This window comes from Cyprinodon tularosa, unplaced genomic scaffold, assembly GCF_016077235.1.
Source record: "Cyprinodon tularosa strain WSP-4 unplaced genomic scaffold, ASM1607723v1 ctg471, whole genome shotgun sequence".
Taxonomy (NCBI): Eukaryota; Metazoa; Chordata; class Actinopteri; order Cyprinodontiformes; family Cyprinodontidae; genus Cyprinodon; species Cyprinodon tularosa.
In genome coordinates, this window is record NW_024039198.1 from 212151 (window position 1) to 235092 (window position 22942).

The 22942-nt window shown below is 35.3% G+C and overlaps 2 protein-coding genes across 3 annotated transcripts; both read left to right on the forward strand.

Annotated features, from left to right (window-relative positions):
• The first annotated feature begins 3929 nt into the window (after positions 1–3929).
• On the forward strand, positions 3930–11508 carry LOC119794222 (zinc finger Ran-binding domain-containing protein 2-like). Of its 2 annotated transcripts, XM_038301678.1 has the most exons (10): positions 4003–4093; positions 4611–4663; positions 4737–4845; positions 4937–5019; positions 6671–6747; positions 6888–7049; positions 7125–7276; positions 7767–7820; positions 10801–10950; positions 11163–11508. In XM_038301678.1, exons 1-10 carry the CDS (start codon positions 4038–4040, stop codon positions 11218–11220), a joined length of 954 nt encoding a protein of 317 aa, XP_038157606.1. In that variant the 5' UTR covers positions 4003–4037; the 3' UTR covers positions 11221–11508. The 2 variants fall into 2 exon arrangements, with proteins under 2 accessions (XP_038157605.1, XP_038157606.1); XM_038301677.1 differs by lacking the exon at positions 11163–11508 and having other exon boundaries at positions 3930–4093; positions 10801–11091.
• Positions 11509–14865: 3357 nt separating this feature from the next.
• ptger3 (prostaglandin E receptor 3 (subtype EP3)) lies at positions 14866–20095 on the forward strand. The gene is made up of 2 exons (XM_038301695.1): positions 14866–15978; positions 18604–20095. Exons 1-2 carry the CDS (start codon positions 15169–15171, stop codon positions 18934–18936), a joined length of 1143 nt encoding a protein of 380 aa, XP_038157623.1. The 5' UTR covers positions 14866–15168; the 3' UTR covers positions 18937–20095.
• Positions 20096–22942: the final 2847 nt, after the last annotated feature.

Genomic DNA, 22942 nt, shown 5'->3' on the forward strand with positions numbered 1-22942 from the left:
CCTGAGAAACTACATTTGATAACTTTCTTTTTAATGTCTTTGGTGAGACAATTTACTTTTCAGTGTGCTCTCCCTTTTAGGAAATCAAAGGGTTGGAAAGCCATCTTTATGAAGTGATCTGTTTTATGTAACATTGGCTACATTTTAATGTTACTTTTTTAAGATATTCATCAGAGTTAATCACCAGTGGAAAGACCACTCTAGTTGGTTTATGGTTGTAGGTCCCTTTATGATCAACAGGTGGCAGGTTTCTCCTTTTTTTTTTTAAAGCAATGCCTACAGATAGATAACCTGACAACAGCCAGATGCATGTCTCGCTCCGCCTAGCTCCACTCACATGCATCTGGCTGTTGTCAGGTTAACAGATAGATGCTCCCTCAGATAACGGAATAAAAATTATACAATAAAAATAATACAAGTCTGAATAGTTCCGTCTGAGATTAATGAAAATAGTTGTTTTAATGGTTATTGAGTCAGATATGTGGCGGTAATGTTTGGTTTATCTAAAGGTTTTAATCTGTTACTGTGTAAATGGGTTTGGCTGTAATTTAAGGACAGATTCTAATATATCTGCAGAGTGGGAACTATAAATCTGATAGGAGTTTAATTTGTTATTGCTGTTTTGCACAATATGCTTAGTTAAATGTTTTTTGTTGTTGAATATTAGAGATTTTGCAGATATATTTTGTACATACATTGTTTAGATTTACTGATATATTTTTAACCCTTTTATAGAATAGAATAGAAAATCCCTTTATTGTCCCACAATGGGCAAATTTACAGCAGCAGAAAGATTATTGAAAATGGTCACACAAATGTGGACCTTAGAAAAATGTATAAGAATAACATAATAGGGAAGAGTTAAAATATAAGAAATACAATTCTGTAAATTGCTTTAACAATATAAAACTGGAGAATTAATAACCAATATGCAGCTATGGACATTTTTACAGGAATGGATATTTGAAAATAGGAGCAACATTAAAGATTTGCAGAATGACAGCAGCAGGTTATTTAACTGACTAAGGTTTCTATCATTACATTTGATTTTATTTGTTCCTGCTCCCGGTGGTTGGAACCTTTATTCCATTCTGGATTCTTGTGAGTGTAGTCTTTGTTCACTTTAACTTTTTTTTAAATAAACAGTTTTGAAAACCTCGGTATTCATTCTTTTCTCTAAAAAGAATAAAAAGAAAAAAGAGGGCGTGAAATGACATTGAAGAGAAATATTGCATTGGTCAATGATGAAGAAGATTGTGAGGATTCTATTAACATGAAGTTTTCCTTGTTAGAATTAAATAAAGCATTGACGAATTCTAGTAAATCTACTCCTGGGAAAGATCAAATTAGTTATAGTATGTTAAAAAAATCTTAGTGATGTGAGTAAAGAAATATTAGAATTATATAATAAGGTGTGGGAGGAAGGGATATTACCTGATATATGGAAAGAAGCCATCATTATACCCATTTGCAAACCTGGTAAAGATCCTAATTTAGCTGAAAGTTACAGGCCAGTAGCTCTAACATCATGTATGGGTAAAGTCATGGAAAAAATGGTAAATATTGGATTTATTTATTTTTTAGAATCTAAAGAAAAGATTAAATCTTATCAATTTGGATTTAGAAAAGGCAGAAGTACATAGATCCTGCATTATGTCTGGAACATGAAATTAGACGGGCTCAGGTAAATAAGGAGAGTGTGTTAGCAGTATTTCTGGATGTGGAAAAGGCTTATGATATGTTATGGAAAGAAGGGCTATTGATTAAAATAAAACAAATAGGTATAAGAGGTAAAATATATAGATGGATAAAAAGTTTTTTAACTGAAAAAAGTAGAGTCAAAATAGGTGGGGTAATAAGTTCAAAATGGTTGAAAATGGTACTCCCCAAGGTTGTATAATAAGTCCTATTCTATTTAGTATAATGATTAATGATATTTGTAGTAGTATAGATAAATCCTTTGGTATCTCATTGTTTGCAGATGATGGTATTATTTGGAAGAGGGGGAAAAATATAGAGTTTGTAAATAGAAAACTACAAGAAGCATTACAGAATGTAGATTGAGGTTTTAGGTTCTCAACATCTAAATCTAAATGTGTTGCTTTTACACATAGGAAATTAAACAATAATGCAAATCTCAAATTATATGGGGATGTTATAGAAAGGATAAATCAAATTAAGTATTTGGGCATCTGGTTTGATAAAAAACTTACATGGAAGATACATATAGATAAAATAGTTGAAAAAAGTAAAAATAATTTTAAATATAATGAGATGTTTGAGAGGAAACGATTGGGGAGCAGATAGAAAAGCATTAAAAACAGTATATAATGGACTAATTAGATCAAATTTTGATTATGTTTGTATAGTATACAATTCAGCTTCAAGTACTTTATTAAAGAAAATAGATAGAATACAATATCAGGCATTAAGAGTGTTGTGGAGCAATGAAAACTACCCCGATTTCCGCTCTACAAGTGGAGATGGGTGAGATGCCACTGGAGCTTAGGAGAGAACAACTAGCCATAAATTACTGGGTAAATATTAAAGGATATAAAGAAAATCATCCTCCGTATGTTACACTGCAACCATGTCAAGAAAAAGAAAAGAAAAAAATAATAGTTTTGAATGGACAATTATGAATAAAGTAAAAAATGTAGGTATAGATAACTTTGTAATCAGTCCAGTGGTTGTTATTCCTGCTATTCCATCATGGATCTTTGGACAGGCTGATGTTGATTTAAACTTATTGAGAAAAGGGAGACAGTTAAATAAAAAGGAGGTGGAAAATTATATTAAAAAATAATATTCAGAGTATATACAAATTTATACAGATGCTTCTTAAACATTAAATGATAAAGTAGGTATAGCCTTTGTAATCCCAGATTTAAATATTATGAGGAATAAAAGAATAACAGATAAATTGGCAGTGTATACAGGTGAATTATTGGCTATCTTAATGGCTTTAGAATGGATTAAGGAAACAAAAGAAAGGGAGGTTTTAATTTGTTCAAATTCAAGTAGTGCATTAATAAGTATTCTAGAAAGTAATTCAGAATCAAGACAAGATATTATATTGGATATTTTTCACTCAATTTTCAGGATTAAAAATGGTGGTTCTGTTGTTAAATTAGTCTGGATTCCTGCTCACATTGGTGTTATCGGTAATGAGTTAGCTGACAGTTTTGCTAAGAGTGCTGTTAAAAAGGATGTTGATTTAAACATTAACATTAGTAAAAATGAGTTACAGAATATTATAAAAATGTATTTCAAGAAGAAATGGCAAGAACAGTGGGATAAAGGAGGGAATGCTAGATGTTATTATAGTATTCAAAAAAAGGTTGGAGAATTAAGAAAATGTAATAGAATAAAAAAATAGAATGTAATACATATACTCAGGAAAGAGAGATGTTGCGTAGAGAGTTAGGCAGGAATAAAAATAAACTAGATATAAGGGAATTGTTTCAAAGGTCATCTGGGGATGTAGTTTTTGGGAGTATTTTTAATTTTCTAAGAAGAACGGGTATTTTAGGGAGAATATAGTTTGTCTGATCCATACTCCATTCTGGAAGGTGGCGGTAATGCACCTATAAGTTGTTTGCCAACCGCCATTAAAAATAGAAGAAGAAGAAGTTTTTTTTTATTTTTATTGAATATATAAGAAAACAATAACAATCTCAAATAACAAGTCAATAACAAATATTTCAATACAAGAAGAAATATCACAACTCCTGCTTTTGAAAAATACAATTAAATACACAGGCTGGAACAAATTATAAAATAAAATAAAATAAATAAAAATTAATTAATTAATCAGTGGGGACTACCAACTGAAAATCTTCAATTAACTCAAACAATTTAATTGCATTTAAGAAGAAGAAGAAGAAGAAGGAAAAGTGTAGAGATGTACAATTTCCGGGAGAGGATGTGAAGGCAGCAGTGGAGGGAGGCGTTGACTCGACTAGCCGCTGTGCAGCTCTTACTGCGCCGCGTGAACGTGAATTCTGTTCACTGTGATTGAGTCAAAAGGCACAAAAATGTCAGGAAAGAGTTTTCGAGTCAGCGACGGGGACTGGATTTGTCCCGATAAAAAGTAAGCCTGGCGTTAAAATTACAAATGAACAACATAGAGGCTCTAATTTACCAGGAATTGTTCATTTCTGTCTCAGTGTGACTCGAGTTAGCCTGAGGCCTACTAGCATGTAGCTTATGCTAACAAATAAAACAATCGTTATTTTGTTTATTCAATCATCATGTAAACTTGACATATGATAGACTTATAGATTAGTTGGACGTTTGAATAAGGGGGAAAGATTTGTTTTACAATAAAAGTGCCCATCTCAAGCTATCAAATTAGCATATTAGCTGTTGTTAGCTTGCGTGGCTATAAGCTTATTCACGCACTGTTGTGGGGGTTGCTCACATTGTTGATAGTTTGGATGCGTGTTCAGAGTGTCATGTTTCCAGCGAACTCGGTATAAATGTGATCGACGGGTGCAGATGTCAGAGCCAAGCCCTTTGGTGGTGTTTCTAAACTAAGGCTGCTAGCTTAATCTGCACGATCCTGTGCATTGAGTGGCGAATTTACTATATAAATATATTTTTTCCAGGTGTGGTAATGTAAACTTCGCAAGAAGAACAAGCTGCAACAGATGTGGAAGAGGTAACGCTTCGATCAGCTATAATAATGATGTTGTTGCTGCTATTTAATGAAGTTGGTGTTTTTGTGTCAACAGATAAAACCACAGAGGCCAAGATGATGAAAGCAGGAGGAACAGAAATTGGGAAAACTCTTGCTGAGAAGAGCAAAGGCCTCTTCAGTAAAAATGATTGGCAGTGCAAAACGTATGAGCGTAATTTGAACCGTTTGTTTTCAAAGTGCATGTTAATATTATTGTGTTTAACTTGTGTTTATTTTTCCCCATTTTGACTAAAGATGTGGCAATGTGAACTGGGCAAGGCGTTCAGAGTGCAACATGTGCAACACTCCAAAGTATACCAAGCTTGAAGAAAGAACAGGTTCGGATGCATTTTTTAGTTCAGGATTAGCTTTATATATACCAATATACTCATACCCGCTAGAGTTTCTCTTTTTTTTTTGTCATATTACAGCAATAAGTTATTTAATCTGAGATTTCACGTAATGGATAAAAACAATGAAGCTAATTGATTTGAAGTGGAAGGAAAGGGATACATGGTTTTCAAGCTTTTTCTCTCATTAGATGGTTGGCGCACATCCCAATCTCCCATCACTTCACTTTGTAGAGCAAAATTTTGCTTTACTGTAGGGTTTCTGTTAGACTTGCACATCCAAGTGAATTCTAGCTCTTTGCAGTGAAGCCTTTTGTGCAGCCTGAATTGATGAGGAACCTACGGAAATGTCAGTTTTAATCTCTAAGTGGTGTTAAGTGGGGTAATAACTCACAATGCATAAAATTCCACTGGTAAAATTTTTACCTATATAGACATGTTAGACATCATTGGAAAGCTTAGATTCTCCACAATTCAACCACTAAGATCATTTTATGGACACACCAAAGTACGATTAAAACAGATATAGCAGTATGTCAAAATGTAAACAAACAAAGCAGCCACAGCTACATACCTTTGAAGGCATCCAGAAGCCGTTTTATAAATCCAATCTTCAATTGTTTATACTCCATTCGTCCATAAGGGTCCATAGATAAAAAGTAATCCAGCATATTAGTAATAAGAATATTCCATGATGAGAAAATTGCCGCTAACGCCCGGTTGTTGACATCAGAAAGGTGGTCATAGCTTATTCTCAGCATCTTGCTAATATTTACTTCTAATACTAATTTCCTCAGTTGTTATCCCGCGATGTTTGGTATGGTTCTTTACATCGCCTTCTTCACACCAGTGTCTGCATATTTTTATAAAATGATTTGAGCGAGATATAGTCTCCAAAGTCTCACCTCCGATTCACTTCCTGTCAGCCAGTGACGCAAGATATGATTGACATTTTAATCTCTGTTGTTATTGGATCAGACCATCTGGGGTCTTGGGCTTTGTAGCCAATGAAATAAGCTTTCGAACAAGCCTAAATGTGTGTAGAATATTTAAAGGGGTACCGCATTAAAGGTTTATGTTAGAGAGAAACACAGACACCAGTGGGTGGAGCCATTGCCGCTCCAAGCTGACACCAAAAGCTCAAAACCCCACAGCTCTGGAACTGTTATAGCTAGAGGTCTGAAAGTTTCTGCATTTGTGGTTGACATGATGTAGAACACATTTAATACAATGAGATCTACCTTTTCTCAACAATGTCTTAAATTACTGCTGTTCAAGAAAGACATATCATTTCTGAGAATAAAAAACAACAACTTTGAGTCATGTTTGAACTGATGCAGCTTGGTCTGTGTTCTGTCACCAAAACCAGAGGGTGTTGGGCTTACAGTTCCTAAGTTATTTGCTTTTCCATTTGGGTATGCAAAATAGGCGAGGATTACCCAAAATGATGTGTATGATTAAAGTCCTGTTCCAAATATATCAAATCTTTGGTCGTTTCCTTCTACTTTGAGCTCATTTTGTTTTACAGAACCTGCAACTTGCATTAAAGACTATTGCTGTAATGTGACAAATGTGAGAATACTCTAGCAGGGTTGCATATTGTGGGCTAAGATTAATTAATCTCTCTATTTATTGACAGGTTATGGTGGAGGTTTCAATGAAAGGGAAAATGTGGAATACATAGAACGGGAGGAATCTGATGGGGAATATGATGAGGTGAGTTCTAGCTTAAACTTGGAGATTATCATGTCATTTTTTTAAATATATATTTTTTCTTATTAGTCCTATTTTGAATTAGATAAATTGGATTTTGTGAGGGATTTTTCTTAAGAGGATTTTATTTCCTTATCCTGCAGTTTGGTCGAAAAAAGAAAAAATATCGTGGAAAGAGCAACAGCTCAAGTTCAGCAAAAGAACCTGAAAAGAAAGAAGTACCAAAAGATGATCCGGAGGAGGAGGAAGAAGAGGAGGAAGATGACGATGAAGAAGATGGTGACCTGTCTAAATACAAGCTTGATGTAAGCCCGTTGATTAGAAGTTCTAATAACTTCTTGTAGGCAGAAATGGCCGATATTAAAATCATGTATTTGCAGGACGATGAGGATGATGAAGATGGGGATCTGTCAAAGTATGATCTCATTGCCAGTGATGAGGACGAAAAGCCAGCCAAGAAGAGCGGCAGCCAATCTGGCTCTTCACGCTCTTCCTCGCGCTCTTCTAGCTCCAGCTCTCGGTCGAGGTCCAGGTAAAAGGGTACAGGTCAAGGGTAACTCCAGGCAAAATGTCTGTATCAGCTCAACCTACCTTTTGATTTGAATAAATGAACAGCATCAAACGATGTCCTTTAAATTATAATATGTTGTTTCTCCCTTTTTATTTTCATCCCCTTCCCATTAGCAACAAACAGTGTGTGTAGGCAGCTCTCTATTAGTAGCCACTTCCAAATGTGTGTGACTCAGAAAAATGATTTTTTTATCAGTTCAAGGGCTTTCTGTAGATTTATATTCACAATTCATGTTGAATTAATAATTTATGAGGTAGCTTTCTTTCTCTCTATAGTACTTTACTTTAAATAGGATTAAGTTGCATTAAATATTGAAGTATTGTATTTTTTCACCTTTTACTAGAGCTGATGTAACAATTGAATTTCTCTGTTGTCACATCAATAAAGTCCTATATTATCTTCTAAGTTTAAAAAATATTGGAAAGGTTTTTTTGCTTTGTCTGTCTTTCAGGTCCCGTTCTAGAAGTTCTTCCAGATTTGGATCTCGTTCGAGATCTCGCTCCAGGTGAATGAGGTGACATGCACTCTCTCCCTTTAGAGAGAGAGAGCGTATGTGTGGTTAGAATATTCCAGAACAGCCTTACTACCAAAGAGAAGTTTTATAAGATTTCACTTTCTTCTCTCAGCTGATGTATGATATATGTCAGAATCACAAATGCCAGGTACATGACAAATAAACATTTTAAAGGACTACTAAATTATTTTAAATTGTCAACAAGATACAAAATAGACAAAGGATCAAAAGTTGAAAAAAGTGAGAAGAGATTAACTTTTTATTGAAATGTTATCTGGTTTGGTTAGTTTTGTTGTATTTATGTCTCCTTTGGCCCAAATGTCCATATCAACATGTGGGCTGTTTATCAAACCTCTCAAGAGTGATGTCTAGTTACTAATTAGCTTGTAGTCAGTGAGCAAAAAGGCATCTGGTAATCAACAGCACTGCTTATTTTACAGTTGCAGTGCATTGCCAAAATATTCACACCTTCTAAACTTTTCGCCATGTCATGTTACAACCATAAACGTAAATGTTTTACTGGGATTATTTTGTTATGGGCCAGCACAAAGTCATAGATCTTTGCGAGGTAGACCCAATATGATCTATGCTGTTCAGATGTTTCAACAAACAGAAAACTTTTTAATAGTGCCTGCACTTGTTTTCTACTTTCATGCCATTCCAAATGTTTTCAATATTAAATGGAGTTCATCAAACTGATGGAATTGAATCTTTCAATATATAGTTTACAGCATATTATTTTTATTTTTTTTTTTCTTTTGAAAAAGCTGAACATATGCATTAAAGGAAACTACAGAAATATTTCCATCGTTAACAGACTGTAGCTATGTAGGCATGATGCTGTAGGGTTGCTCTTATCAGGTGGAGGAAAAGGGTCTGTTTCAAGTTGATTTTTTTTCTTTTACTGTTTTTTTTTTTTTTTTTTTGGATGGATCCTGTAGGAAAACATGCAGATTTGAGAGTGCGGCATATGTTTGTCTTAATGCCAGCTGCAAGATGACTCCACAAGCAAAGATCTGAAGTGTAAAGGTGTAGAAAAGTTTTAGCAGAGACGTAGAGAACCCCAACATTACCTAAGGCATTTAATAAGCCTTTTTGCAGGATCATTAAACCTTAAGCGAAATATATTTAAAAAGTTTCATGGCAGCATCAGACTAAGCAACATTGAAGCCATGCTTTCCATAGGCATAGGAAGATTAAGAGGGGACGCGGTCAGGCTGGCTCTTGGTTAAGTTGTGTCAGATGTCTTCTGAAATTGTAAGAGCAGATCAGTGAATGTTGAGCTAGATAAATGAGAGGGTGAAAATCTGAAACGTTATCACAAACAGGCTTGGAATGGTAATCTGTGATAGATATATATCTATATATATCTTTATCTATACATAGATATCTCTCTATATATATAGATATATATCTATATATATATAGATAGATAGATATAGTGTATGTGTATATATATATATATATATATATAGCCCTTCCTTGTCATGCACACCCTTGTGACGGTTGGCATAAGGTGTAATTTTCAATTTCTTCAAAATGTAAAATACTGTTTCTTTAAAATGTAAAATCCCTGCAACAAACTGAATTATACTAAAGCTAAAATGCTTTCTTTTGAACCAAACTACAATGTTCCCTTCATAATTGGCTAATTTATTTTTGAATATTTTGTAAAAATATGTTGCGGTGCATGATGGGGTGTTGCATCTATGTTTCCCAGTCTGGCCGTTTTGGATGGGACGTCTATGGGTAAAAAAATTTTCTTTTAAATTTATGATTTATGGCCTAAGAGATCAATAGACTTTGGTTCAAATTGGGTGAGATTTCGTATTTCCAGGCGGTTTATGAACAATTTGGGGCTGGAAAACGTGAGTCGGTGACATCTGGCAACTCTGCTGATGTGGTGAGTGTGGACTTTACGGAGCACCAGTCACTGTCGCGTTCGTGTTAATAACCAAAGCCAGTAAAACCGCATTATAGAAGGAAGTCTTGGTGATTGTTGTCGTGTGATGCTTGAAGATAGATCGGTTAATCCACAATGTGTATTCGTATTGTGTCTCACATTTGAGATGCACGTGTTGGACTGTGCTTTTATTTTTTTTTATTTTTTTCAGGGGGTGGGTTGGTTTAGATGGAAAAATGCCAGAGCCAAAAATCTTTCCCAGCCCGAGCCTGATCACAAATATATTAAGACTGTAAATGAATACCTGTAGCCCATGCCGCTGTACCTTGGATACAGGTTACTGTCTTTTTACTTTAGGAATAGCACGCCATTTCCATGCTAAACATTAGCAAACAATGTAATCATGACATAAAACAAAAGATGCGTCAGTGACCTTTGAAAAGATGAACTGTTATCTCCTTTTTATTGTTGTTGTTTGGCTCCTCATGAGGTCTGCCACAGGCTTTTTGTCCATCATTTACTGCTATTTGGTTGTAGAAATAGAATTGTGTGCTTCACCCTCTAAATACTCTGGGGTAAACATGTCTGCGTTGGCAAATGTTAGCCTTTTAGAAGAGTTTTTTTTTTTAATAAGCAAGATTCCCATGTCTATTATGCAGAATTCTGACCGGTTGTTGTAGATCGCTCCTTCAGGGGAAGAAATTTTAATTTCAGTACAAAAAGGGATCACTGACGTGCCTGGATTGATTGAAAGGTGGCACATCAATTAAAACAGGAATCCTAAACATACTGCATGTGCCACTGCGTTGTTTTTTTTGTTTTTTTTTTTTTTTTTTTTACAAAGTCAGGGTTCCCCCTTTTACAAGGGACTGACTTAGTGTCGGGCTGCTGCCTAAAATTACAATAAAAAATACCTGGAAGTTTGTGGTTGTAACAAAGCATGAAGAGTATAGTTGGGATAAATGCACTATATGTGCTCTTGAAGCAGAGAAGTCTGATAAATAGTCCCACTTGTGAGAGCCTGTTTCAGTTGTACTGACCATAGTGCTTGGTGTATTCCTCCAAAAGATCGAGCTCCAGGTCTGGGAAGGGCTCCTCTCCCCACAAGAGGTCCCGCACGCCATCCTCCTCACCCGAGAGGACACGGAAGCGCAGTCGCTCCAGGTCTTCATCTGGAGGAAGAAAACGAAGACGCTCTAGATCACATTCGTCCGAAAGGTTTGGGTTTCTGTGGAATACCACAGTGGCACTAATTATAATTAGACCTCTAAAGGATCGCTTATCGGAGATCAGATTTACAAATGTATGCCCATTTTTTTCCATTGTGTGATGATTTTTATTTAATTTTATTTGTTTGAAGTATACATAAATTACCAAAGGCTGACTCTGCTGACCTTGTTGTTCTTCCCATGATGTTTGTGTGATTTCAGACGCAGTGGCCATTCGTCTGGATCGTCCCACTCTGGCTCCAGTTCTAAAAAGAAATAGCTTTCTTACAGCTTCATAAACCAGTAAAGTTTAGTGGAAGTGCATGTCTTGTTGCAAGCACAGAACCATACACCTTCAGTATGCTCTTCATTGTCGTAACCTCTTAAGTCTTACTTCTAATCAAGAAAAGCAGGCAAGATGAAATCATCCTGTCATTACCTACAGTGGGGCAAAAAAGTATTTAGTCAGCCACCAATAGTGCAAGTTCTCCCACTTAAAAAGATGAGAGAGGCCGGTAATTTTCATCATAGATAAACCTCAACTATGAGAGACAAAATGAGAAAAAAAAAATCCAGAAAATCACATTGTCTGATTTTTAAAGAATTTATTTGCAAAATATGGTGGAAAATAAGTATTTGGTCAATAACAAAAGTTCATCTTAATACTTTGTTATATACCCTTTGTTGACAATGACAGAGATCAAATGTTTTCTGTAAGTCTTCACAAGGTTTTCACACACTGTTGCTGGTATTTTGGCCCATTCCTCCATGCAGATCTCCTCTAGAGCAGTGATGTTCTGGGGCTGTCGCTGGGCAACACGGACTTTCAACTCCCTTGAGATCTGGAGACTGGCTAGGCCACTCTATAATTCTGTTTCGGGTGTCCTTTGACAGCTCTCTAGTTTTGGCCATGGTGGAGTTTAGAGTGTGACTGTTTGAGGTTGTGGACAGGTGTCTTTTATACTGATAACGGGTTCAAACAGGTGCCATTAATGAAGGTAACGATTGGAGGACAGAGGAGCCTCTTACAGAAGAAGTTGCAGGTCTTTGAGAGCCAGGAATCTTGCTTGTTTGTAACTGACCAAATACTTATTTTTTCCACCATATTTTGCAAATAAATTCTTTAAAAATCAGACAATGTGATTTTCTGGATTTTTTTTTCTCATTTCGTCTCTCATAGTTGAGGTATATCTATGATGAAAATTACCGGCCTCTCTCATATTTTTAAGTGGGAGAACTTGCACTATTGGTGGCTGACTAAATACTTTTTTGCCCCACAGTATGTGCTCCCTTTAAAATGGAAAAAAAAAAAAAAAAAACATGGAGTGTTTGTATCTTTAGATGTCAAATAAAAATAGTTTGGTCCTAATGGGGAAAAGTAATTTACATTTAAGGATGGATTTCCCTTTTAAACCTTATTTTTTGCCCAAGATCTCCATGAGTATTTAGCCCTGGTCATTTGTAGAACTGGAGCATTCTTTTGTTTTACGTTACCATCAAATTTGGGTAGCTGAAATGTAGCTATGATTTGTTTTTTTGTTTTATTTTGGGGGGTGAAGGTAAGTATACTTTTTGATATTGTTTTAATTGAAAAAGTTTCTTTTCTGGGGTTTAGTTTGAGTGTAAGTTTTCCCTACATTCAGTTGTGGGTCATTCTGACTTGTAAAAAAAAAAAAAGAAGATATTCCCACTGATTTTTCTTCCTTTTATCTCTCTGGTAACCAACTAAGTTTTCTGCTCCAGTTCAGAATAGCACAAACTGCTAAAAATTGTGATTAATATGTGACATCAAAGTCTTTTTAGAAGTAAAATGACTAAAATGTACAAATGTAAATAAAAACTTGTCAGCCTTGCTTAATGGTAATAGTATTTATTTGATGACATCTTGGTGTATTTTGTGCTTTTGGAGAAATATCGTCAGGACTTATGAACCCATACCTTTACATTTATCTATTAATATGTGGTTATGACAAGGATTCCTGTTAATATACTGGGTTGAATGCATAAAATATTTTGGGAGTGATTACAGGTCATCTAGATTTTGCGGGCAAATGTTTTCATATATTAGACTTTGCTGAATATCAACAGTAATCTAGCAATTTTCATATTTGAAAATACAACTCCAAAGCCTCTGATTAAAAATCAAATATTTGGCAAAGACAATAATTTAGAAAGCACCCCCTGAGAAACTACATTTGATAACTTTCTTTTTAATGTCTTTGGTGAGACAATTTACTTTTCAGTGTGCTCTCCCTTTTAGGAAATCAAAGGGATGGAAAGCTATCTTTATGAAGTGATCTATTTTATGTAACATTGGCTACATTTTAATGTTACTTTTTTTAAGATATTCATCAGAGTTAATCAACAGTGGAAAGACCACTCTTGTTGGTTTATGGTTGTAGGTCCCTTTATGATCAACAGGTGGCAGGTTTCTCCTTTTTTTTAAAGCAATGTCTACAGATAGATGACCCCTTAGATAAAATAAAAATTATACAATAAAAATAATTATATACTTGCTTTTCAGTTAGGAAATATTTGAAAATGTTATACTAGAAATGAATGCATCTAATATTTTGAAATCTCAAAATGTTGGTTTCTTGATATTGGAGTAGTCAAACTTGAAAAATTAACATCTGCTGACAATGTCTGCACAACCATTAAGAAAACTCAATTATCCGACTAAATAAGTAAGCATTGTTCAGTTAGTTTATAGAAAGTTTATTTAAGCACATCAATGTAAAGTTTAGAAAAAACAACATTGAGATGGTTCAACAAATGTCATAACTTTGGTGGATATTCACAAGTTTGGAGTTAGACCTTTAAGAACTGCTACTCTTATCAAAAGGGCTAAATGAGGGATGACTGGATTGTTGTCCAATCTTTTCAGATTAAAGTATATTCTGCAAATCATTTGAAAGATTTTGTGTCCCTGGGCCTGGAGGAAAAGGGTAGATAACAAGCTGCTTGAGCTCCAAGGTGAATGTTCCAGTCAGTGATGACTTTAAGAGCTCTGTTATCTGCTGAGGTTTGTTTTTTTTCCCATTTCTTCAAGGGCAGTGCAGCCATCTAGTAGAAAAACAAAATAAAGCACTTAAAGAGCTTGCTTTAAAAAGATCACATGCTGATCACCTCCAAGCCATGCTGAAAACATGCATTGATGGAAAAAAAAACGCATGTAGCCTACGTTTCATAAACTTTTTGCTATTGAATTCTAAAAAAAAAAAAACGTTTTTTTTTTATTTTCATCGCCATGGGAGAAATAATTATGAAACTAACATAAAACAATAGCAATTTGAAATCTATCCTATTTTTGCATTAAAGCTATGGGGGGGTGTATTTTTTTTAAATTTATATTTCATTTAACCCTTTAAAGGGCAAGTTACTGGTTTTGATCCCTTGCATACCCCATTAGAAATGTAGTCCCCCCATCCCTTAGTGAGGTCTAGAAGCACAAAATCTATATTCAGCAAATATGGCTTTACATCTTATTATGGCATTTGACCAATTAGATGAGCCCTTGAATTATATATTGTCTACTGTAAATTAAGTTGGGGGGAAAAAAGTTCCGTCAAGAAAAGAAAAGGTAAAAAGCTAATTGAAAAGTTGAAAAGTAAAGTAAAAAAATTAATAAGCCTAGTAAACGATTATATTCAGGTTTATAAACTAAAAGATGTGTCAGTATCAGCATTGATGCCTCTAAGGTTATGTTGTACCCAAAAAAATTGTGTTTCTTTCACTCTGAGTGTTTTGGTTTTTTTTTTGTTAGTAAAATATTGGGGCAAGTTGACATTATTCTTTGCCATCAAAATATCCATATATTTTTAGTATTATAAAGGCAATAAGGTCTTGTCCTGGATTGCAATAACACTTTTGGCTTGAAATTTGCATTTCCAAAGTATTTCACCGAGTTCCCGAGAAATGGTTAAATAGCAGGTAGGCATATTAATCCCAAATTTTCCAACTGTTTTTAATTTCTCTGTAATCATGTTTCTTGAGAGCCCAGCTTCACCAGAAAGCCAAAATGAGGACTTGAGTTATTAATTTCTATTTGTTGATAGTGTCAGCTCCCTGCTTGTCCTTGATGGAAAGTAGTCCCGCCTCCAGCTCGCAGCCTCCATGCGCCTTTACGCACCGCGCTCAGAGAGGAGCTGGGAGCGCAGGAAGATGCTGCGAGGATTCAGACTGGATATCCGCACAATTTAAGATTATTCATCCCTAAATAATTACCATGGACATTCCGGAAGCCACGAAAATGACCGCCAGAGATACTGGGTGCAGCAACCTTTCCATCCCGAACTGTGGGAATGTAGTTTCTGTAGGATTTCCAATAACAATGATGGTCACTGGCGTCGTTGGCAACTCTTTAGCTCTTATCCTGGTCTACACATCTTACGGGAAAAAGGAAAACCGAAGGAAAAAATCTTTCTTACTTTTTATCGGATCTCTGGCTTTGACGGATCTGTTCGGGCAGCTTTTGACCAGTCCGGTAGTGATCTCAGTCTACCTGGCTGATCAGAGGCTGTCTATGATCGACACCTCCGGGAACCTGTGCGCATACTTCGGCGTCTGCATGACAACTTTCGGGCTCTGCGCTCTGTTTTTGGCAAGCGCCATGGCCACGGAAAGGGCCATGGCGATAACAAACCCTCACTGGTACTCTAATCACATGAAGACAAGTATCACTAAGCAGTCCCTGGTTGCCATATGGTGTGCTGGGTTCCTCTTTGCTTTGTTGCCCGTCGCGGGGATCGGAGAATACACGGAGCAGTGGCCGGGCACCTGGTGCTTCATCAGGACAGGCAAGAGTGAGGCTCCTGGCAATGGCTTCTTTGCCTACACGTTCGCTTTTCTTGGGGTTTCCTCTCTACTTGTGACGCTCTGCTGCAATGTGATGACTATCCGCGGCTTGATCATCCGATGTAAAACAAAGACTGGTGCTTCCCAATCTTCCAAGCACTGGGAGCGTCTTACTACAGAGACAGTCATCCAGCTATTAGGAATCATGTGCGTTCAGATTATTTGCTGGTCTCCTCTATTGGTATGTATCTCATGTGACTATGCTTCTCTATTAAATTAATTATTTATTTTTTTCACGACTTTTCACAATTATTCTGTAGGACAGTTTGAGTTTTTCATTTGTTTTACCCAATAGACCTATAAAGCACAGTCATTAAAGGGCAGTTTAAATAAAAAAAAAAAAACTGTTATTTGTTTAAAAAAGCAGATTATTGGTAGACAACTAATCGGATTAATCGATTATTGAAATAATTGTCAACTAATTCAGTTATCGATTCATTGTTTACTGGAATATAGAGACTCTAAAATATGCCTTTAGCTGAAAGAGCGACTCAATTAGAGCAGCAATTATACCAAGATTGTAAAAAAATAAAACATTTTGCATTTAAGATTCATGAAAAAACAGTAATAATTCGTCTGTCAATATGCTCTACCCAGAATTCCTCAAGTAAGCGTTTTGGGTTCACCTGGTTTAAAGTGGAACACAATTTTTTTTACATTGGGTCCTTGATTTTACGTTATTACATCATGTTCTACTCACCCATATGAGTTTTGTGTCATTTGAAGCTGTTCTGAAGATATTCCGTTAGGTTACATCCGAGTAATGTCTTCCTATGGGCAACGAGTTGAAGGCAGAAACTTAACTGTTCATAATTTATCATTTATGGTACGCCAGCATTCATAACATGTAGGTGAATCACTGACCCCAGACATCCGCGGTTATACTTTTTATATTTATATATTTTTAAAACAGAGCAGAGTGTGTATGAGATCATCTGCGCGCCGGACTGGAGTCGTGCCAGGAAGCCCGGGCCACAGGCGGCTACGCTCTACCCCTTCTATTCATTCGGCTAGCTAATCTGAATCATTCAATTCCATATTGAGAGAGATCCTCTGTGGTAGTAGCACTAGACATCTTCCAGGCATGTGCGTAAAACTAGCAGCAGTTCAGCGGACAGGATAAATGAATGGTAGCCGGCGCGTTCAGATGAAGTCATACACGCTCTGCTTTGTTTTAAAAAATAGAAATATAAAAAATATAACCGTGGATGTCTGGGGGACAGTGATTCACCTACATGTTATGAATGCTGGCGTACCATAATCCATAAATTACGAACAGTTTAGTTTGTTCTTTCAACTTGTTGCCCATAGGAAGACGTTACTCGGATGTAACCTAAATCAGCCCAATGTAAAAAAAAAAAAAAATTTGTTCCCCTTTAATTTCCTAAAAAATCTTCTTTAAGGAACCTTTGGCTATCCGATTGCTAATCAATTAATCAAATAAATAATCGACAGATTCATCGATTTGCAAAATATTTGGCATTTGGACATCTTTTTTATAGTGCAAACAGACATTTCAGTACAAGCTTTCAGGAATTTATGTTAAAGATTTGCAAATAATCAGCATAATCACATAGAATGTAAGCATCCCAAAATTGTTCACTAGTAAAAATGTGAAATGTGTTGGTTGTTTGTATTTAGCCTCTTCTATTCTGATGCCCTTAAATAAAATCCAGTGTGGCTGAATAACAACTATACCTAAGTGTGGCTGAATAACAACTATACCTAAGTTTAGTTTAATCTAAGTGTTAGTGCAATTTTGTTAAGGGAACATTAAATAACAAACTGCATAATAATAAAGAAAAACAAGGCAGGTAAGGGGAGAACGTTCCAAAGAGGTTTAAATCAGTCAGGTAGTTCAAAAATTCTACTGCACTGAACATCTCAGTGAGCAAAGTTCAATCTGTTATCCTAAATAAATAAGGCTATGTCACAGTTGCCAACTAATAAAACTACTATTGTCTGAGTTTATTAATTGAAACATCCTGGTGGTAAAGTCATGGTGTAGAGGTAGCTTTCTTCAACAGTGAAAGATCACATCAAATCTGAAGATGTATAAAGCTAAATACTATAGAGCTTCACGTTCTAGCAGAACAGAGTTTAAACGAAAAGGTGGGGCCAGAATTGAGCAGTTTAGATCAAAGCATTTCAATTTAATAAAACGACTCAAAGAAGCAACTTGAAGAGTGCTGTTCACTAGAGACATACTAGACGAAACTCAAGGGGTTAAAATTGCTTATTAAATCAGTTTTTAATAGGTGACTCAGGAGGGCTGAATAAATATGCATAACCCACTTCTTTTTTTTATTTGTCAGGGAAAGAAAGTGTTAAATTTTTCATCAACTTTATAATTTTGCACTGTTTTGTGGCCATAAAATAACATATGTAAAGGGTAATGCTACTTTAGCACTACTTTTTTCCACATATCTGTTTGTTGTGTTTTAAGTACTTTTATCATCTTTTTTTTTTACTTTTTTTTTTTTTTTTTTACTTTGTCTAATTATAAAGTCATTACATTTCATATTAAATTTAATATTAAATATTAATCCACTTAGGATTCCTGTTTCATGCTCTGTTATAAGGTCATGCATTGTCAGCCATATCAAGGATAATGATAAAAGCCATTGTGCTTTGAGGAAAAAAAGGGTTCACTGTCTGTAAAAGTTTTAAACCTTTTGTACTTTTAGGTATCAGTTAAAAAAGATTCAAGTTATACATTACGTACATGGTTTCCCCTTAGCCAAACAGCAATTCCCCCCATCTGTTCCCTTTTTATATACTAAAATGTGTCATTATGTCCTCTTAGGGAATGTTGCTGAGGATGATTTACAGCCAAGTATCCTCAGAAGAATGTAATTCAGCATACAAAAAAACAAGCAACATCCAGAACAAAGTTACAAATCTAGACTGTGACTTCTTTCTACCCGCGATACGTTTGGCCTCCCTCAACCAAATCCTGGACCCATGGGTCTATTTGCTCCTGAGGGAGATCCTCCTGCGAAAGTTCTGCATTATGGCTAATGCCGTCTCCAATTGCTCCATGGAAGATCAGAAGGAAACACAGACAGCAATGGATGCCCTCAACAAAAACAAACACAATCAAGATGGCAACAGCATTTGTAAATCACCAAGCAGCTAAGTCGGCATTTGTCAGCAATTTCTTACCGATGGACTACAGGTAAAAATGCTTTCAGAACTATGGGAGTAAAAAAGAAAGCAAGTGAATGGATACTTTTTTACACAAGGACTTATTGACATGGGATACAGCTGAGCCACCAGTACAGGTATTAGAATCTGCTTCGTTTAAAACCCATTTTGTTGAAGAGTACCAAACAAGCATGTGGATGCATGACCGCCATATCGTTAACTCGGCCAGAGCTCTTACTTGGCCAGAGTTCATATAAGCTTGTGACAGATGCAATATCTGAACGAGGATTACTTCTAACTGACAGCTCATTTATCTTGTGAAGCCATGGATTGATTCAAGAAGACTATTGAATGTATTTTTTTAATGAAGAAAAATATGGGAAAATTGCTTAGATATGCTGCTTTCTCTCCTGTGAGACGTAGGCATCTTGCTTAAAAAAAAACAAACCGTGATTATTTAAAGAACATATATGATATAAACTAGAGTGAAATATTAAATAAATGTATTTATTAGTGTCTGTACAATTTTGTGCTGATGATGCTACCTGCTGGGTTGTACTTGTTACTAACTTTTACCATTCACATCACAATTCTTGACCACCAGCTAGCACTAAGAAATGTGAAGTGTTTTTGACAGGCTTCTTTCTGACAATACAATGAATTCTCTGCTGTATTTATTTAAAAGACCACAAAACTAATTAGTCATAAATTAATGACTTGTGAAGGAGCAAGCTGACTAGCATTATGATGTCATGGCACAAAATCACCTTTATGGAACTGTTGCTGATTCCTATCTACTTATTAGCTCTACTTTAGTTTAATCAAGGAGTTACTGTAACATCAAGTTACAGTTTTTAGTTTAGATTTTTAAATTAAAGGTATAGTGGTGGAATCAATAAAATAAGTGGTACTCTAAATTGTGAATCATTCTGGTGATATCTTTACGTAAGGCAGTCCTATGTGCTCGTCCCCATTTTTACTTACCGGTGGTGAGTCTAACCTAGAGGAGAAATAGCAAATTTTATTTTGGAAAGCAAGTTTGTATGAGTGAAGCAAAAAGCAACCTTTAAACAGAGCGTGCATGAGAAGAAATGGGCTCATGCATGCTCTCGCACATGTTTAATAGACGTTCCCTCTCGAGAGAAAGTACAGGGTTGTGCATGTGCATTTTTTTTTAAGAGAAGGCAGGTCTTCGCAAAAATTCAGGAAAATCCTCCACTATACCTTTAAGTTCTTGCTTTAATAGTAGTATGTTGAGTACAACTCTGTTTGGGTTTGCAAGTAAAGTTAACAGCTTGCTCAGACATGGCCAATGCCCAAAAATGAATTAAACTCTAAACATATTAAAGCAACATTAGTCCCAATGCATTTATAGCTGTTTATGCAAACCTTATTCTACATACCTTTTAAACCACGGTCAAGTTTGCATTTGATGGTCATTTATAAACCACAAAAATTACACCATAAATACATAAAAAAAAATAACTTGGAGGAGTTGCACTTGCAGTATTTTTTTTCTGTGAAAAACAAACAGAATAAGCAAAGTATTTGTGTAATAAGTTAGTGTTTGTTTGGTGATATCAGTTTCTGCATGAATAACCAAGCACTAGAAACACGTTTAACATTCAGTAAAATAGCTTCTCTATAAAAAACTATGATTCTTTTGAAAACGTTGCTGAGGTTGTATTCTTGGCCCATCTAGCCCCCCAATGATCTTTAAATTTTAAAAGAAAGGGACCTGATCACCCTTATGAGCCCCTGCCTTATAGATTAGATATATTCAAGCCAAAAATGATTTTTACCCCTGTCATTTAAACAGTATGTTATATTTCTTGATTATCTAATTATCAGTATTCACTAATATCTCATCAAAATATAGATGTAGATGTTTAGATATAGTTTGGGATCTAATGACTTACAGAAACAAAACTAAAAACTGTTGTTGTTGTTGGAATCCCATTTTGTTGTGTTTTAGAGCCCTTAGCTTGCTGGTAACTTCAGTATAAATCTAAAAAATCTAAGAAAGCTGAATTGATACAAAATTGATAGGCAAAATAGGTACTGCTGGTAAGGTATTTACAGCTTTTTAGTAGAATGGAACCCAACTTAAAAATCCCGAATTGGATCTACTTGAATTTCACAAATACATTAGATTACAGATTATACAGTATATTAAGCTTTACAGAGCTTTGGAGTTTTAACTGAAATGAAGGAACTGTTTTAAACCTTTGGCTATATTTATTATTACAATGCTTTTAGTCTTTTTAGACTTTTCCTGTAACTTATTATGTAGAAGGTCAACTGACAAAGGTGTTTGGAGAAAAAAGAAGAAAATATGCGTGATACGTTATATTGTATTTTATGTTTATGTTAAACAAGATGTTTGTATTTTTGAGTGTGTTTTAGTGTACTGCATTCTCTCTTAAAATCAGCAGGGTTTATTTCGTTAAACCGCAATGTTTCTGTTAAACAGATTTGTTTATTTGCAGCCTTCGAAACACAAAGTGCATTTTTTCACAGGGCTCGGAAGGAATCAATGGAAACAACCCTAATGTCAACATAAAAATGGTCATGTTTGAAAATTGACCTGTTTTACCTATTTTTTTGTTATGATATTTAGGTAAAGGTAGCATGAGGAAAGCTGAAGATAATGTCATTATGCCTGGTAAAAGAAGGATCATCTTTGGACATACCTGTTGTCATATTATCCTTTGGGTTGTCGGTCAGTTTACCCACATCTTTGTCTCCAATCGACCAATCATATTAGGGCTAATGTGCACCATCATCCATGCCTGGTTTGGGCTTTGCCTTTTAACTGTGAGAAGACACCCATGCTCAGTGATTATGACCCTATCGGAAATCGTTATCTCTGAATGGGATGTGAAAGATGAGGGTTTTTTTTCTGTTTCCAAGGAACTGCTCATTTGCTGAGAAAAACAGAGCAGATCTGTATTTATCTTGTGCTAGTTGTAAATGCTATGTTGTCTAAGACCTCTTAGATGAGGAAAAACTCAGAGGTTAAAGGAATCAAAAAGTTTTATCAGTGAATACAGTGTGATAGATATTATCACTCTAGATTAAATTACATAATTTAAATCTAAATTAATAAAAACAGAAAAAAAAAAACATTTGTAAACACGGATTCATTTTTATTGTTTCTAAGTGGCTTTCACTTTTCTGTAAGTAGTTTCCACCTGAATTAATCAGAAAACTAATTGAGTGTGTGGCTCTACATTAGCAACATTAATCTTTAGCAAATGTCCGCCTTCTGCAGCAGTTAACTGGAGCTTCGACTGGAATCTTTGTGCTTTAACGTTTTAAACAATGAATATAATCGTGTTTTTCACTTCAGGATACAGCTGAATCAAATCACACTGGAAACTAATGAATGTAATGCTTGCAGTCATTTGCAGTTTCTTATAGTTTGAGGGATTTTCTTAAAGGACCCTAACCCTGCATATCACAGTGGAAGCTCTGACACAAAAACATCAAAACCAAGAAAAGTGTAAGGATTGGAATCAATTAAAGGAAAACCTATACTAGATGGATGTAGTTAAATACAATTCAATATTTACTGTGGGCAATTTCCTGTTGTACTGCACCACATATAGTCATGAATTATGTATGAACATTTGATCCAAGGTCCACCCAAGGGTAATATCAGATGAGAATATGTAGAGTTCCACTCAATGGCGATCAATGTTTATGTTTATCCTTTTTTAGGTTAGTACCATAAATACACTTATTACACTTTATGCTCATCATTTATTTTGTCTCACACTGCAGCCTATCTGCATTATGTCAATGAAATAAGAAGACACATTAACACAAGAAAATAATGCTAATAACTGCTTTGCATACAACATAGCAGATTTGAAACAAAGCAGGTTGCCAAAAAACATTTAAGCCAAATAAAAACAGCTGTAGGCGCTTCACAGTTTCCATAAATCATATGTACTCTACATGCGCTACTGGTAGAGAATTGACACAGCTTTGAC